This window comes from Sycon ciliatum, chromosome 6 (genome assembly GCF_964019385.1).
Source record: "Sycon ciliatum chromosome 6, ocSycCili1.1, whole genome shotgun sequence".
NCBI classification, from domain to species: domain Eukaryota; kingdom Metazoa; phylum Porifera; class Calcarea; order Leucosolenida; family Sycettidae; genus Sycon; species Sycon ciliatum.
The window spans coordinates 33,883,046-33,900,078 of NC_088648.1; the positions used below are offsets into that span (position 1 = coordinate 33,883,046).

The 17,033-nt window shown below is 48.0% G+C and overlaps 1 protein-coding gene and 1 non-coding gene across 2 annotated transcripts; both read left to right on the forward strand.

Annotated features, from left to right (window-relative positions):
* Window positions 1–1,268: 1,268 nt before the first annotated feature.
* LOC135819945 (tRNA-uridine aminocarboxypropyltransferase 2-like) lies at window positions 1,269–17,033 on the forward strand. The gene is made up of 7 exons (XM_065333242.1): window positions 1,269–1,453; window positions 2,143–2,233; window positions 6,643–6,737; window positions 12,631–12,695; window positions 13,028–13,152; window positions 13,863–13,991; window positions 14,661–17,033. The coding sequence occupies exons 1-7, from the start codon at window positions 1,314–1,316 to the stop codon at window positions 14,904–14,906; spliced, it is 891 nt and encodes a 296-aa protein (XP_065189314.1). The 5' UTR covers window positions 1,269–1,313; the 3' UTR covers window positions 14,907–17,033.
* On the forward strand, window positions 11,419–11,490 carry Trnap-ugg (transfer RNA proline (anticodon UGG)). The gene has a single exon. It is a non-coding gene; the product is annotated as a tRNA-Pro (tRNA).

A 17,033-nucleotide genomic window follows, 5' to 3' on the forward strand; every position in this document is an offset into this window, starting at 1 on the left:
ACCACATCAACCAGAAGAATAACAAGATCGGCAACGGCGGCGATGGCAGCGACTAAAGCACAGACAGAGGCAACGGCTAGGGTCCACTCGACTAGCCATGTGAAATCGGATGTGTCCACCGCACATGCTGATTGTTCTGATGTTAGTTCTGATAAGTATGAGTCGTCCATTGCTAGTCATTTGTTTGAGCATCCTGATTGTCGTGCTGTGTATTCGGATGATTGTTTTTCGATTGTGTCACGTGTACGCAGTGCTAGATTGCTGAATGTTTTGGAAGCTGTATACATCCACACAAGGAAACCCAACCTTTGCAAACAGAAACAAATCAAATTCACACTTAGGCTGTTAGGTAGGTCGTCAAAACCTCGTTAGTTACATGTATGTTCCAGTGGTTGTCTCTTGTTGTCGCACTACATGTCGCGCTTATTGAGTTTTCTCGCATTTGCACCTTTGTGTCATTATTGCAATTTTCGCTGTTTACTTTAGCTATCTTCTTTCTTTCTTTCTTTCTTTTTGCGCTGTTTTACCACCTTCTTACTGTATTTAATCCACTGTTCCTGTTCCTTTTCTCTTGCCTGTATTTCACCTGATGAGAAGGCTTGAAAGTATACTTGTGAAGACAAAAACTTTCAAGATGTTTGTAATGAGCCTGAAGTGTGTCCTTTTTATGAGTATTATCGCATTTTTGTCTCAGAGGAAACTGTTTTGTTTTTTCCTTTGACATTATCTTCATCTTTCAGAATTATGCGATTATTACCAGAAAAATTATGTAGCGCAAAATAAAGAGAAGGAAAATAATAACCGGTCAAGCGCTAAATACAAACAGAAGAAAAAGAAATCATAAGCCAATACGCGCTAAACTGCGCTTAACATACAAAATGATACAGAGAAAAAGGGGAAAAACTGGGGAAGAGTTCATTAGTGGATTCTCTCTTCTTCTCTTTTCCGTTCTTCTTTTTAGGAAATTGGGTGTTCAAGTCTTGCATACACAATGACACACGTACACATGCATTTAATTCATATCATGTACATGTACATTCATTTTTGCTTTTTGTTGTTGATTTGGAATAAAAACGATTCGCGATCGCGCCATCGCGGCCCAGCATGACGACATCGACACGTTGGATATGATTGTGAGTTACGTCATGCTGATGCAAGCGATATTTGCGTAAAAAAACTCTTGTTGTCCTGACGACTCGTGCAAACGATCGAGAAAACTGAGCTGATTGACGTCTTTTTGAAAATGCTTTTGAGTCTTTTGAAGTTTGAAGTCATTTTCAGAGTCAAGTAAGTTTGTGCCATTGTCCGGCGTGATGGCCTCGTCGGAGACTTGCTGCGAGGGTAGTGACGGGGCTACTCGTCTCCATCCGGTACTGCTGAATGACTTCGGCGACTTCTCGGACGAGCTGACCGAGCCTCTGGAGGAGCGACGCGTTGTGTGCCGACGCTGCATGTGAGTGAATAAAATAATGATAATTTTCGAATTTGGTGTCAGTATTTATTGACGAGAACAAGCGCAGCATGCACGTACCATTGTTTGACGTCCTCAATACTCGGAGGCTCCACTGCAGCCAATCAGTCATCTCTACCCACCCTATACTCCTTGATGAAGACCCATGCATGGCATGGGTGAACAATTTGGACATTACTTTATTCAAAGTTTATTGGAATACCAACCCGTCAGAGTATGGCCGAAAGCTCTCTCGCAATATGTAGTTGTAAAGTTTATTGCAATTGCAATGAAAGACCGCGGTGGTGAAAATGTTAAAGAAATGATTTCCTGGAGACCGAAAGCTTATCACTGCAAGAAAAAGTACAAAATTTAAACTCGTTACCACCGTCTGATGACGGTCATCAAGACTCGAGAACTCAAGAAATATTTTAGAAATGGATTTTCGTGAATTCTCATCAAGGGAAGTACAAGTAACATGTAGCAATGTATATTGTAGTGTGCGTGTGTCACAGTTGTATGGAAAAATCACGGCACTTTTCCCGAGTATGGTTCTGTAGCTCATTGCTTGTGTGTGTGTGTGTGTGTGTGTGTGTGTGTGTGTGTGTGTGTGTGTGTGTGCGCGTGCATGTGTGTGTGTGTGTGTGTGTGTGTGCCCCCGTTTGTGTATGTGTATGTGTGTGTGTGTCCAGTCGACCTCAGACCGTCTGTATCTGTGCACACTTGCCAGAGAAGCGGCACCGTTGCGACACCAAGGTACTCGTCTTGCAGCATCCGCGCGAGGTGAGTGACTACGCTCTGTGTGTGTGTGCGTGTGTGTGCGTGTGTGTGCGTGTGTGTGTGCATGTGTGTGTGTGTGTGTGTGTGTGTGCGTGCGCGTGCGCGCGTGTTACGTGAATGTACCGTACTGCTGAATGAAATCCAGTCGTGTTACTCAAGTTAGCGCCTTGCATCATTCCGCAGCCCAGTGTTCGCAGGTCTAGGGCTGCGCAACGCCCGGCGTGTACTTGAGTGACTGGATTTCATTGAGCAACACTGCACATGCTTTCTCTTACTGGCAATCAACACAGAATGATCAGACACTAGTGAGACTGGAAGGGGAACTCCAAATGCCATGCAAGCTTCAGTTGCCCGGCGTCTGACATCAGTAGAGAATCAGGCGTCACAACGAACCTCAGGTAAACAAAAGACGGAACGTGCCTCGCGGTGTCATCATTGACGGTCATATCGGCCTCTGGCTGACGTGGCGTTGACTTGACTGCCTGCTACCGTACTACTGCTATGGGTAGCTTTGCTTTCGCTGTGTTAGCACAGGGACCGAATGAAGAGGCAACCGTACAACACGCCTCAAGGCACTGGTCAGCACCACACCGGTCTTCGGCGAGTACCGGTATATATTTCTTCCGGGCTGGTCAGTGTTGAAGCCTCTTGTATGGGCGAAACGAAAAAGTACTGTAAAAGCAGAAATTTTCGGTGGTGTACTATTTTCGGTATTCTTCAAAATCGGCGGTTCGGTGGAGGGAAATTTTCGGTAAAACCCGTTTTCCAGGTAAGCGTACTAGTACTACCTGTATACAGTATCGGTTGTACCGAAATTTTCGGTGCGTTTTATTTTCGGTAAAAATTGTCGGCACCGAAGTTACCGAAAATAAAACACCACCGAAAATGTCTGCTTTTACATTATACTGTAAAACCCCAATGTTCACGTCACTAAATTTTCGCGATTTCTTAGAACCAGCGAGTTTGCGAAGGCAAAAGTTTGCGAAGCACTGGAGCCACCTACATACACCCACTGTCGAAGGTTGATTTCACGCTGGTTAATATTCGCGTTACGCTCCTCTCGCGAAAATGGCGAACATTAATCCGTCGCGAATATTATGCAGTTAGCACGATGACAATCGGTACAAACTCTAAAACCAGAAAAAAATATGCAGTGGAAAATATGCAGTGGAAAATAAAGAGAAGGAAAATAATAACCAGTCAAGTGCTGAACACAAAGGGTAAGCAGCAGCTTTTCTTTTGTTTATCATTATCAATAAAGTCATTCCACCTCCACCAAACGCTCTCTCTGGCCGACCTCACACACTATTTTGTCAGTACCTACAACTTGGAGTTATGTTGCTGGTGTGTGAGGTCGGCCAGAGAGCGCGTTTGCTGGAGGTGGACTTACTTTATTGAAGCGCTAAACACAAACAGAAGAAAAAGAAAGCGAGTATAATACTGTCCTCTTCGTCTCGACATGCCACTGAGGCATGCTGCAGTGAGCTTACAGATGCAGACTTTCGAGAATATGCTACCATTGATGGTATCCGGGGAAGGAATGCAAAGTGCAGGGCATGATTTCTAGCGTTCATCTCGTGACCATCGCAGCTTCGACTTTTCATCTACTTCAAGCTCTAGCTGGATCTGTATTGAAGACGCTGCTCATTGGGGCTATTGGAGTTGTTGACGATCAACGGCGTATCTGTTAGGCACATGTTGCATCCATCGGTCTTGTTTGAGTGACAGTAGACGTGCAACCGGTCAATGTTGGTGAAAGGCCTCATTACCAAAGAACTTGATTGGTTTGCCATTTGGCTTCGTGTGGGAACAGTGTTTCTATGGACTGGTTTAGATTTCCATCCAGATGTCCAGGATTATTGTTGGTGTGAGTATTGGCTACCGAGGCTAGCAATGGTCGGCTTTAGAGCGCATGGAGGAGGAGAGTTTTACGTAGATGTCCAGGAGTCTAACCAATTAATAATGACAGCCCAAGCTAGTCGAATAGCCGGGTTTTTCTTCTGTTGAGTAACGAGAAGGTGTTATCCTCCCGGACACAACGGACACGGGAACGGGTAGGTCGAAAGACATTTATTATAGACGGAGAGACAGACGAACTACAACGACTGCATTCTGAGGAGGTACCTAAAAACACTTCTCATCTGGTCTGCACTCCATGCGCTTGCATCTGTGAGCAATGTGAACCTGTCGTCCCTGGCACAGGTGCACACCCTTTGTGCCCAGTTCTGGGAGATCGTACAGCGGCAGAACGGATATGATCAGCTTTCACCGTGATCTGCACAACTGTAGGACCTCATGTCTTAACACTGATTGTGACATGGTCAATTCCGCTATGCTTTATTAGGGATTGGCAGTACAGGCAGTACTGGCAGGCATGGGTCAGATACTAGTAACCATCAGGTACTGAGGTGATGTTTTCTATGGCAAACCACCCACTCTAGCCTTGGCGGAGTCCATTGTTGACATCAAAAGACTCGGTGGTGTTTGTACCGACGCGCACAGCTGCCTGCATGCTCTCATGAAAGGATTGGATAACGTTGACGAGCACTTTGGGAATGCCTAACTTCCCTAACGCTAACCAGAGCACTCCTTTTAGTAACCGAGTCAATGGTGTGTGTTGACCGATGTCATATCCATCGGTTTTCTCATGGACGGAAGATATTGCTGGTCTGTAGTTATTGATAGAGCGGTAGTGATAACCATCTTTGTACAGTGACGCCAGAAAGTTGACAATTGTAGCTACATTACTTGAATAGGGATTGGCGTTCCGTTCACTACACCGGCCCATCCGTTTCTTGAATAGGAAGTCGTATGTCTTCGCGGACAGTTTCCGCTATGGCAATCTTCATGCTGTGTTGCCTGTGTATCAATGTTACATTGTACCACGACTTTCGACAAATAGCGCACAGCACGGCTACAGCTTCGCTCAGTGAAATCCGACACAGAGTGAATATCTGGCGCCATCAACTTGCACGGCCCTCGACCCCCTGGAAGTGGTACGAATGCGGCTGGACGTACACATGTACACATGCAATGATGTAATCGGAACTAGTCCAGGGTGCCAGCTTTGCACTTTGGGTTGGATTTCACCGAGCGCAACTGTACTTCTAGAACCAACGTGACCATGGTGACTGGCTGAAGATAGTCTGGCCAGTAACCTACTGCTATACTATGGGTAAAATCCAACCCGAAATGCAATGCTGGTGCCCCTGACCAGTTCACAATGGACCCATTGCGCAATGACGCAATTTTTACCGCCAACACCCCACACAGCCACCTTGGCATGGTCGTCTGTGGGTGTTGAACATTGCATTGCTGATCCCAGCGTACTCACATGCATTACTCATACCTTCCATATTTGGCAATGCACAATGGGTCCATACATCACTGTGTTTGTCATGATGATGACGACAGCACAGAACTATCAAGCAACACAACTATTGTGCCACAGTTGTCTAGTACCTGTGTACGTTCAGCGGCGCTTGTATCACTTTCGCGGGGGGGGGGGGGGGGCGTCCAAGGCAGTGCAAGTGCGGGCGTATGATATCCGCTTTGCGTTGGACTTCACTCTAGCATAGCTGTACAACTGTGCATAGTACTGCATACACTTCACTGCAGTGTGCTGATACCTCTTCACATCGTTTTTTGTAAAATAAAATAACATGCCGTAAAGTCTTGTATATGACTTTCTTGGTGAAATTTTGCAGGCTTCTATACAAGACAGGTATTTCTATGTATGTCAACACTAAAACCAGGCTTATGTGTGATTTGATGGGCCCAAAATTGCGGCTTCTATTCAAGTGCGGCTTTTATACAAGACTTTACGGTAATTAAAAAAAACCCGGTAAAGTTCGAACATCCGCGTTACCACCGGCTGTTTAGTTGTATTGAGAAACTCAACCAGCTTAGGACGTTTCGCTGGTGCCAAGCAAATCATGCCTGGTTATACCAAAGTGTGGTCGATGCAGAGTGTAGCGGTGAGGGTGAAATGGCACCAAGGTGTAGCAGATGCAGTTTGTGCTGTTTCATTACTTTCACTTCTCATGGCTGCCAGGTGAGTAAACGTGGGAAAAGTAATAAAAAAAGTGGTTGTCCGGCCAAAGACTGAACCAGCTGGGTTGGTTATTACGTATGCCCCTGTGCTGACAATTGTCCTTGCTGCTGCTGCCGCTGCTGTCGCTTCTACTGCTGCTGCTGCTGCTGCTGCTGCTGCTGCTGTTGTTGCTGCTGTTGCTGCCGCTGCTGCTGCTGTTGCTGGTGTTGTTGCTGCTGCTGTTGCTGGTGTTGCTGCTGCTGCTGTTGTTGCTGCTGTTGTTTTCCGTTCTTGCTTTGTCTGTTGTCTTGTTGGGTGGTGTGTGTGTGTGTGTGTGTGTGTGTGTGTGTGTGTGTGTGTGTGTGTTGTATGAGGACAGGAGATTCGTGGCCTTCGCACGGTGCCGATCTTGGAGGCGTGTCTGGCTGAGGGCTGTGTCAAGGTCGTACGCTCCAAGAGATTTCCAGTCGGCCGGTACGTCGAGTATCTTTCCTCCTCTGTATGTTTTCATTTGTTTGCTCCCTTTGACCCCCCACTCCCGTGCCAAAACCGTGAAGTGGCTCGCGGCATGCCATGTATTTCTCCTTCTTTTTTCATTCCGGTTCGGAGTCTTTGCTTACAATATCTCAGTCAGCGAGTGAGAATGCCAGGCAGCACCGCAACCGAGACACAACTCGGCTATAGGCAACGCTCCTCTTGGTGGTCACGACCGCTTCTGGCCCAATTCCACCACAGGAAGGGAGCACCAACGGTGTGAAGGAGTCATGCTCGACTTCATTGACACGTTCACCGTAAACATGCTTCTTCTCGACTTCGAACCTTCGGTAGAGTGACGGGAGGGACATGCACGATATCTTGACACCTGGGGATAAATACCCTTGTGTCGAAGAATGCTTTGCGGCTATCGGTCCAGACTCCCTTCACCCGCAGGTTGGCGCAGACGTCGCAGTGTTGGCTGACCGATGGTGAAGGGCGGTGGTTAGGGGCTGTAATGTTGGATCATGATGTGGCTCTTTCATACATGGTGCGATTAAGTCGGTAGGGTCATTGTGGCTCATGTGGATGAACCCTGACAGCTTGCAGATCTGTGCATGGTCAACAGAGAACCTTGCACCACAGGGACAGGATGCTGGCAAGCTATCCAGTGGTCAACAGTACGAGAGCCTGATGTGGTCGTGATGGTCGGCTTTCGCATCAAAGCTGAAGCCGTGCTCAGCCATAGGGACGGTGGTCAGGGTACTGGACCCGCCCTTCTCACGTACCAAGGTGTTGCTCGTTGCTACGGCTGCTGTAGGCAGTCTTGGATGCGGGCGGCTGTTGCTTCCAGTGCTGCGCGGTGCCGAATCCGCATTGCCAACTTGGTTGCCTGGTCCAGCTGAATGCTCTCCAATAACTCAGATCCGCTGGCGGTGATTTGGGCTGTGAGGTGGGTGGTGCACTCTAAGGGCCGATTCCCACTACGGTACCGTGAGTGCCGTGCCGTGAGTATCCATGGTAATTAGCTCACGTGAGGGGCATTTTTGGCGCGAGTCCATTCCGTGACTCCTGCCGGGGTCATTCCGGTGCCGAGGACCGAAGGGGGGGGGGGGGGGGGTGGAAACGACATGCCGTGGCATTCCGTGCATGAATGTGCACGTGCATGTGCACACTGGTGCACGTGCAGCCTTGCGCAGCCACGTGTAGCCTTGAAATTTGAAATAAAAGTCGAACCGAGTTCTTCTTTCTGCCTCTGCCTTGTTTCATTTCCTGTTTTGGTGAACAAGTTGCTGTTCCAGTTGTTGCTTTCCGTCGTCTTTTTCACTTGCCTCAGTCATGCCGGCGTCTTTCCCCCCCCCCCCCCCCCCCCCCAGAGTTGGAGCAGAAGTTGCTGGAGATTTGGGCTGAGATGTTGAGGTCCACGGACAAGAAGATGGTGACGAGGAATGACAAAGAACAAAAGGCGCTCGTGGACCGCAACACATATGCTAGAGATATCGGCGTTGAGAGAGTTTTCACTCAGAAGGAGTTGGGGAATAAGATCGATAGTCTGAAGAAGAAGGGCAGGACAATATACGACCAGTTTCGGAAACTGACGGGCACGGGATCCGAGGTGCTGGACATGGCTGGAGCTACTCGTACTTGGGAAAACTTTGATACGTTCCACCGGGTATTTGGCAACCACCCTTCTTGGGGAGTTGGACGCAGCAAGGATAGTGCCAACACAGTTGTAGCAGCGTCCAGTACTACTACCACTACCAGCATTGAGCACCCTCAATTCATGTTGGTAGAAACAGCAGCACGGGCAACACCACCTCCTGCACCTCCTATGGCCGAAGCACCAGCAGCCACAACAGCAGCAGCAACAACACCAGCAGCAGCAGCGGCGCCAGCGGCAGCAGCAGCAGTAGCAGCAGCAGCAGAAGGGGGAACAGAGGTTGCAACACCAACACAGCCAGCGACCCCTGTGCTTCAACAGGTAACCCGTCGACATGCTTCGTTGGAATCCGATGATGATGATGATGAGCGGCCCAAGAAGTTAAGTCGTGCTGACCGTGGCAAAGCCAAGCTCCAACAGTGCATGGATATGGCAGCTGCGTCACAGCAGGAACTGCAACGGCGACAACACGAGTTCGAGGCTGCTCAAACTCGGAACCACCAAGACTGGGTGGAGAGACGCGACGAGCAGCGGTACTCATTCGAGTCGAACCTGCAAAGGCAGGGAGAGGTTCACCAGACTGACATGGCACGAACCAATCGTGAGCATTTACAGCAGCTCACGCAGGCAAATATGAAGTTCAGGTATGATTTATTCAACAAAGACAAGTAATAATCTTCATTTTCCTGCACATTTCTGCAGGCTCTGTTCTGTCCTACAGTGTTTATGCATTCTCTTCACTTTGATGTTTTTTGCTATATAAAATATATATATTTGATGTGTTTTGCTCGATGTGCTCTGGCATCTGCTCGTTGATGTAATTGCATTGGTTTTTCTGCACTTTTCTGCAGCCTCTAGACTGGTCTACTTGTGGTGTTATCTGCACTTTGATGTTTTGCTCAATATTCTGCACTGTTATCTTTGACGTTTTTCTATTATATTTGATGTGTTTTCGTCCATGCTCTGCTCTGTGTTTGGGGTATCTGCACATTGCTGCAATTGCATTGGTTTTTCTGCACTGTTATCTTTGATGTTTTTAATCCATGTTCTACCCTTTGGTGGACTGTTGGCATCTGCACATTCCTGTGATGGTTTCAGTGTGAGTTCCTGGGAGAGGGTTTTTTGTGCGCTACTGAAAATGCCATGTTGTGCATGTGTGACAGCAATGCCAGAATCACCAAGACAAGTACCAATCGAAACAAGCAATGGAAACGAAACAAGGCATTATAATTTAGTGCATAAATAAAGTATGGCCTTGGAGAGCTAAAATGTCAAATCAAGAGCAAAAGCCGCATAGTGCTAAATGATAGGCGGTATCTTTGAGTCAGGGGTAGTTAACACTGTTCCAAACATTGGAGAATCAAGTGACCCATATGCTCTACTTGAAACTATTTTACACAAGATCTGAAACATATTCACTCAAGGCATTGCGAACAACAAGAGCAGGGGCATTATCATTGCCACCACCATCACCAACGGCTGCAGCAACGGCATCACGCGGGACCCAGCTGTCTTCGTAAGGACATGCTGCTCTCTCGCAGACATTGTGAAGAGCACAACAAACCAATGCTATATCAGTAGCAAAGTCAGGATCACGAATAAAACTGTCTGACATAATGTGCCATCGTCCCTTCAAGCGACCGAAGGCTTGCTCAACGACTCGACGCGTGCGAATCACACAGTAGTTGAAGCACTTTTGCTGCTGTGTGAAGTTGTGACCATCATAACACTTCATCAGCTTGTCTGTCAAGGCGAAAGCTGCATCGCCAACAAGGTAGGAATAAATCATCTGCCCTGATATATTCCGTGGAGGCGAGTTGCCCCATTGGCCAGATAACAAGCGAGCACGGAGTTCAGAACGGTTGAATGTGAATGCATCTCCCACTGACCCTGGGCGGCCTGCATTGACGTTCACAAAGATGCCACGGGCATCGACGCACCCAAGGAGGAGAATCGCCGGGTAGCCTTTATAACAGTGGTAAGCATCACCAAAATGGACAGGCTTAATGACCTTCATGAAGGTGCCATTGACAGCTCCACAGCACTGAGGCAAATAGCAGAGTGACTCAAAGTCGTCCATAACGCGCACTAACTCATCTCCTTCAGGAAACACAATGACAGCAGGAACCAACTGCGTGACAAGAATGCCAACTCCTTCGTGTACAATTTGACAAACAGTAGAATGGCCAACACGATACATGTCAGCTATTTCCTCATATGATCCACCATCAGCCAGCCAATGCAATGTGATTGCAAATCGCTTTTTGCCAGGAATTGGGGTCCGAAATTGGGTCTCCTGCTTCTCAAAGTCTGCTCCATATTTGCGGTAGAGCTGATTGAGCACAAACTGAGGTACACGATACTTTGAAACATACTTTTCGTCCTCCACTTCACACTGCTTCCATGAGCCTTGTACTTGGTGCTCCCAAAATCCACCAGCATCATCTCTATTCAAGCTCCAGAATCGTCTTGGCAAAGGCAATTCTTCAATTTTTTCAAATACAATCGGAGCCAGCAAAGGTGAGTATAGTGGAGACATACTGCAGACATCCTGAAGCCTTTTCTTGGCAGGTTCATTATCATCATCATCCACCACAGTCTTGGCACGTCTACAGGGCTGGATGCTGGAAGGGATAGCCAATGGAAGGCCCAGAAGTTGACCACACGAAAGTTTGTTCTGACTGACCATGCTGAACGCATCGAAACAACAACTCTTCCAGTCACAAAAAATCGAAAATCAATCGAAAATCAAAGCTGATTGTTGAACCAGCCTGCGGAATGCACGGGATGCACGGAACCCAGTGTCAGTGTAAATCACTCACAGCTTCATGCATGTACCGTGGGGTACACGTGACCCACCCAAATCGGCGGCACGGCACTCACGGTACCGTAGTGGGAATCGGCCCTAAAGAAGCAGCGTGCTTGTGTGGAGAGTCTTCCACCGGCCGGGGTTGTCAACGGACTCTCTCACTGCGTGATCTCTTTCTTCATGAACACCGTTGCCGACCTTCATGAATATCTGGCCTGTTGGTCTAGGGGTATGATTCTCGCTTTGGGTGCGAGAGGTCCCGGGTTCAAATCCCGGACAGGCCCAACTTTTTTTTCTTCTTTTCTTTTCTCTATGTTGCATCTTTTGCCATTAGGGAGGTTTAGTTCCCACGTCACGGAAACGCGTACGTGGGTGATCCACGTAAAGTGGATGAAGGGCATCCACGTTGCGATGTTGTGTTTAGTCACACGGAACAAACAAAAGCCTGAAGCGAAAGGCCCAAACCTGGTCAAAGACGAAGCTACCCGGGCCTAAGAAGCTCATCGAATATTTTGATTTCGTGCTTCGGAAATTTCTTCAGCTGAGCACCCTCACAGCTCGCAAAATGCGCTCCATTCTGATTTTCACCCACGTTCTGGCGGAACGTGGGTGAGCCTCCATACACGGTATGTCGTGAATCAGAAAACGTCTGTACGTGGGTCACTGAGTATCACGTGGTACACACACGTAAAGTACCCACGGATTACGTGGGACTAAACCTCCCTAATTTCTATTCGCGCGCGCGCGCGCGCGCGCGCGCGCGTGGGGGGGGCTGCCTGGCTGATCTGTGGTGCCAGTACGCTACAGATGATTACAGTGGAGAGGTGCAGGTTCGGCCTCATTTTCTTTGTGCTGCGTTGACGAGTCCACAAAGGACGAAACAGTTCTGTCCGCAGATTTAGTAGAGGTACAGTACGTGTAGATAGATTTTTTTTTAAATTTTGGCGAGGTTTTATAGTCAATAGTCTTGGTCCTTGAGGGTGGTGGTGTTCCTACGTATGCGGAAAGCTCGGTCTCTAGCCGAGTGTTGCGCAAACCGTGAATTATTTTAATAGTCGACAGGGATTTCCCCCGATGCCATTTAATAGCATCCGCTAGGAATGAAGTTTGTATTTTAGGCTGGGTTTTTAAAGTTTCTGAAAGACTTCAGTGACTTTGGGCTGATAAACCCAGGTATTTGATGTTTTAAGATGTCTGTGCTCTGCCGAGTGTGTACGCATGCCACACTGCCTGAGTTCTTTCCAGCGCTGGATAGGTTTGTGCATTCAAAACTCGGTTTGAGAGTACACTAGATATCCGTGAAGATCTCTCATGCATGTCCACACGTGTGTGTGTGCGTGCGTGCGTGTTTCAAAATAATTAAATATACTAATCTCATTGAGGGTATAACAATAATAATGTGTGTACGTTTTTGTTTGCATTAGATTCGAGGCAGTGGACTTGGCTCTACAGCAACCTGATACCCTTGTTCTCTATCCTGCTAAGCAAGGTACAGAAGACTAACCGTATTACCTCCTTTCGTTCTTTTCTTTTCAGAACTCTTTTCAGAACGTGTGAACTCTGTGATATGCTGGGCTAATTATCAATCGTCTATCCTTCAGTCTTTGCAGCTGAAGATTGGGTGAACCCCGGAAAATGCTGCATTGGCGGCTTCTGCTGTGACTGCCATTGCCTTCGACAGTGGGCGACTAATATCGTCTCTGTCTGTGTGTCTGTCTGTGTGTGTGTGTGTGTGTGTCTCTCTCTCTCTCTCTCTCTCTCTCTCTCTCTCTCTCTCTCTCTCTCTCTCTCTCTCTCTCTCTTCCCCCCCCCCTTTTGTAGCAATAGACATCTCGCTAGCCGCAGCACCCACCTCACCCCCACGCACTCTCATTGTCCTGGATGGAACATGGAAACAAGCAAAGGGTCTCTACGTGCAGAACGAAAGACTCCGCAACATCCCAGCGGTAAGTACTAGCTTTCTTGTTGAGCCTTTTTCATACCGTAGTTATTTTTGACTCTATGAGTATCAACACCTGGATATGATCTCCCAGTTGCAATGCCAACATATGGTGACATGTCACTATAGCCGACCTTGGCATGCTTGATGGCATGTGCTTCGGACATCATTTTCCCTTTATTGTTCGTGTTCATGATCGGTCGTTGCTACCAATGTCGTCATATCCTAAGCGGATCGTTGGCTGCAGTAACAATGGCTATGGACATAGCTCAGGCGGAGTAGTACCTCCAGCCATTGTACATATCCCCTGTGTGTGTTTAGTGTTAGTTGAGGTGCACATGTTATTACTACGTCTTGCTGTGAGATGACCTGCTTACTTGTAGGCCTGTGCACTGGTAGACACACACACACACACACACACACACACACACACACACACACACACACACACACACACACACACACACACACACACACACACACACACACACACACACACACACACACACACACACACACACACACACACACTCTTGCAACACATGTTTGAATGCGTATCGGGACTTGCTCTGCTTACTGGTCTTTGTCCACTGGTCTTTAAGCATAGATGATCTCTTAACACAAGGCATGATATTGTGCTATGCTGCTGCTGCTGTTGCTGCTGCTGCTTCTGCTGTTGCTGTTTTTGTTTCTGCTGCTGTTGTTTGTGTACTGTAGGTGTCGCTATCATCCACCCAGACGAGTGCGTACATCATACGTACACAGCCCACCGACACTGCACTCTCCACACTAGAGTCCGCTGCTCTGGCTCTGTCCATACTGGAAAACAAACCACAGCTGTTTGAGGTAGGTCTCCATGTGTGTGTGTGTGTGTGTGTGTGTGTGGTGTGTGCACGTCCGTGTGTGTTTGTGCACGCACATGTGCGCATATGTGAGAGGGGGGGGGTATGTACTTTTCAGGAGTATGCCCCTGCTCGAGATTCACTCTCCTTGCTCTGTAGCAGTACCCACTCTCTTGTTTCTTTTTCTGCTCTGTAATCTGGCAAGTATTTACCTCTCTCTCTCACACACACCCTCTCTCTCTCTCTCTCTCTCTCTCTCTCTCTCTCTCTCTCTCTCTCTCTCTCTCTCTCTCTCTCTCTCTCTCACACACACACACACACACACACACACACACACACACACACACACACACACACACACACACACACACACAACCCTATTTTCCTCGACATTTCTCTCTTTCTTGTAAATCACTTTCATCCCATAGCTCAGTGACAATATTTCTTCTTTTTCCGTGTGTGTGTACGTGTGTGTGTGTGTGTGTACGTGTGTGTGTGTACGTGTGTGTGTGTGTGTATGTACGTGTGTGTGTACGTGTGTATGTGTGTACGTGTGTGTACGTGTGTACGTGTGTGTGTATGTGTACGTCTGTATGTGTGTATGTGTGTGTGTATGTGTGTGTACATGTGTATGTGTACGTGTGTTTGTCCCTGTGTGTATGTATGTTTGTAGGATCTGGTACGTCCACTGCGCGCTCTGTGTAACATACAGTTAGAACACGGTGCACAGATACATCACAGCAAGGAAGCACTGGCCAGGATGAGAGAGGAGCAAGAACAGCAGCAGCAGCTTCAGGAACAACAGCAGGCAAGCAATGGCGCCACTCCACACAGCAGCAACAGCAGTAGTAGCAGCTATGATGTCGGTGGTGACGGTGATAGTGACGAAGCCAGCACCAATAGTGATGACAACCGTTGACCACCCTTTCCCGTCGTACGTGCGTGTGAGTTTAATGGCACGACAATCGTGAGCAGTTCAGTAGAGTGCTCTCTCCTACTTGCTTCTCCTGCCCTGGCTACCCAGCCAACATCTATTTGTGCGTAGACTGTCGACGAAGGATGGCTAACGAGGAAACTAACGCTATGCCACACCATGCTCTGTTGTTAGTCATTCACTCGTATCCGAGTTGCATGGCAGCCTGAATCGCTTCGCCGTGTGTTTGCGGTTGCGTGTGGCGTGTGGCGACGAATAAATACGCCTGCTTTCACCAGCACCCACCCACCAACCTACCGACAACCAGACATCGCTTCCAGTAGTAGTGATAACCGTAGACGTCCTTATTGCTGTAACTGAGCAGTATGTGAGTGTGCTCACACCTGCAGAACGGTGTGGCTCTGCTCCCGCCCAGCTTGAAAATGACCGAGAAAAATCTGAATCAGAGATGATCGCCACGTTCTCGAGGATGTGTTCGTAAGGAGCTGCCTTTGCGTAGTTCATGTGTAGTTCGTGATGACGTAATGTGTGTTCCAGCGTGTGGTGATGGTGATGTCATCGTTGGTGTTGCCACAGTCTTGCCATGACAGCGTCGCAACACCAGCACCCTGTAGTGTCACTTATTGAATGATGACATCATCGCAATCTCTCCACGATGTCACAACAGTGCTACCGTGATGTCATCAGTTCCACCAATGACAGCGTCGCTGATGCAGGTGCCTAGTGTCATTCATGGCTTTCCAGCAGCTTCTCAGCTCTGCAGATATGCCCAGATGGCAGCAGTTGATGGCAAGTTACTCCTCACATCAACTGATGTGAACAGTGGGAACGCACGTTTATCGAGTAATGATGTGATGGGAATCTCGATGCTCTTGTGCTGTGTGTACGTGGCCTCACACGCATGCACACACACACACACACACACACACACACACACACACACACACACACACACACACACACACACACACACACACACACACACACACAGTCATGTATTGTACATAAGCTACAAGCTACCTGCGCTGTGCTAGTGCTAGTACTTGGCTGTGTGATGCCAGCGGACATCACCAGTACTCTGCTGCATTGTACTGCAGGCACCATATTGTCATGAGCACCGTGCTGACCCCGGGGCACATGTACTGCAGGCACCATATTGTCATGAGCACCGTGCTGACCCCGGGGCACATGTACTGCAGGCACCATATTGTCATGAGCACCGTGCTGACCCCGGGGCACATGTACTGCAGGCACCATATTGTCATGAGCACCGTGCTGACCCCCGGGGCACATGTACTGTTACTACCGTGATGAGAGTGTGCAAGCAAGGTTCTCTTAGACCGTCTTTGACCGCCTTAGACCGCCTTAGACTAGGCGAGCAAACACTAGTTCTAGTGCTAGTATCCGGACGGTCATAGCCGGCTAGCCGATCCTGGACTGGTCTATCTTGTCATGACACGATGGCTTTGTGGATACTGCCGGTTTTGTTCACTCCCAGCTAGGACCTTTTTTATTTTATTTTTTAAGCGTGCACATCTGGAACAGGCGGTGTATTTTCCAATCCGGAAGCCCATCATCTCCTCTCTCAACGCCTAGTCTATTTATTCTTCATACATGTACTACTGCTTCTTGTTCATTCCCTGCTATGCTGGGTTTTCACAGAATAACTGTGAGTAGTAGAGTAACCTCTTCTTACCAGTAACCTAGAATAGTATTAATGGTACCGGTAGTTATTAGTTTATTGCACATAACTCCCCCCCCCCCCCCCCCCCTCCCCCATCTCTCTCCCTAATGTGTAATACCGGTATCTGGTCCAGGTCACCATGGTTACCTGGTTCTCTCTCCACTAACGTTACACTAGTACAAGAGTCGTGGACTTGTATTTTTATATTATTTCTTTTAGGATTTCAAATTTAAATGCTGTCCTGTAGAGCACACTAGTATTATTTATTTTATCATTCGTGGCGTTCCACACTAATAACGGCTTAAAATCGGCTTCCGACATACGGTAATGTTATCAACCGGCTTTTGGAGATCACACTTGGTTCTCCGAACTACACTTATAAAACCTGGTGTAAGCGACCTCTGGGTTTAGCGACCACCTGCTCTTAA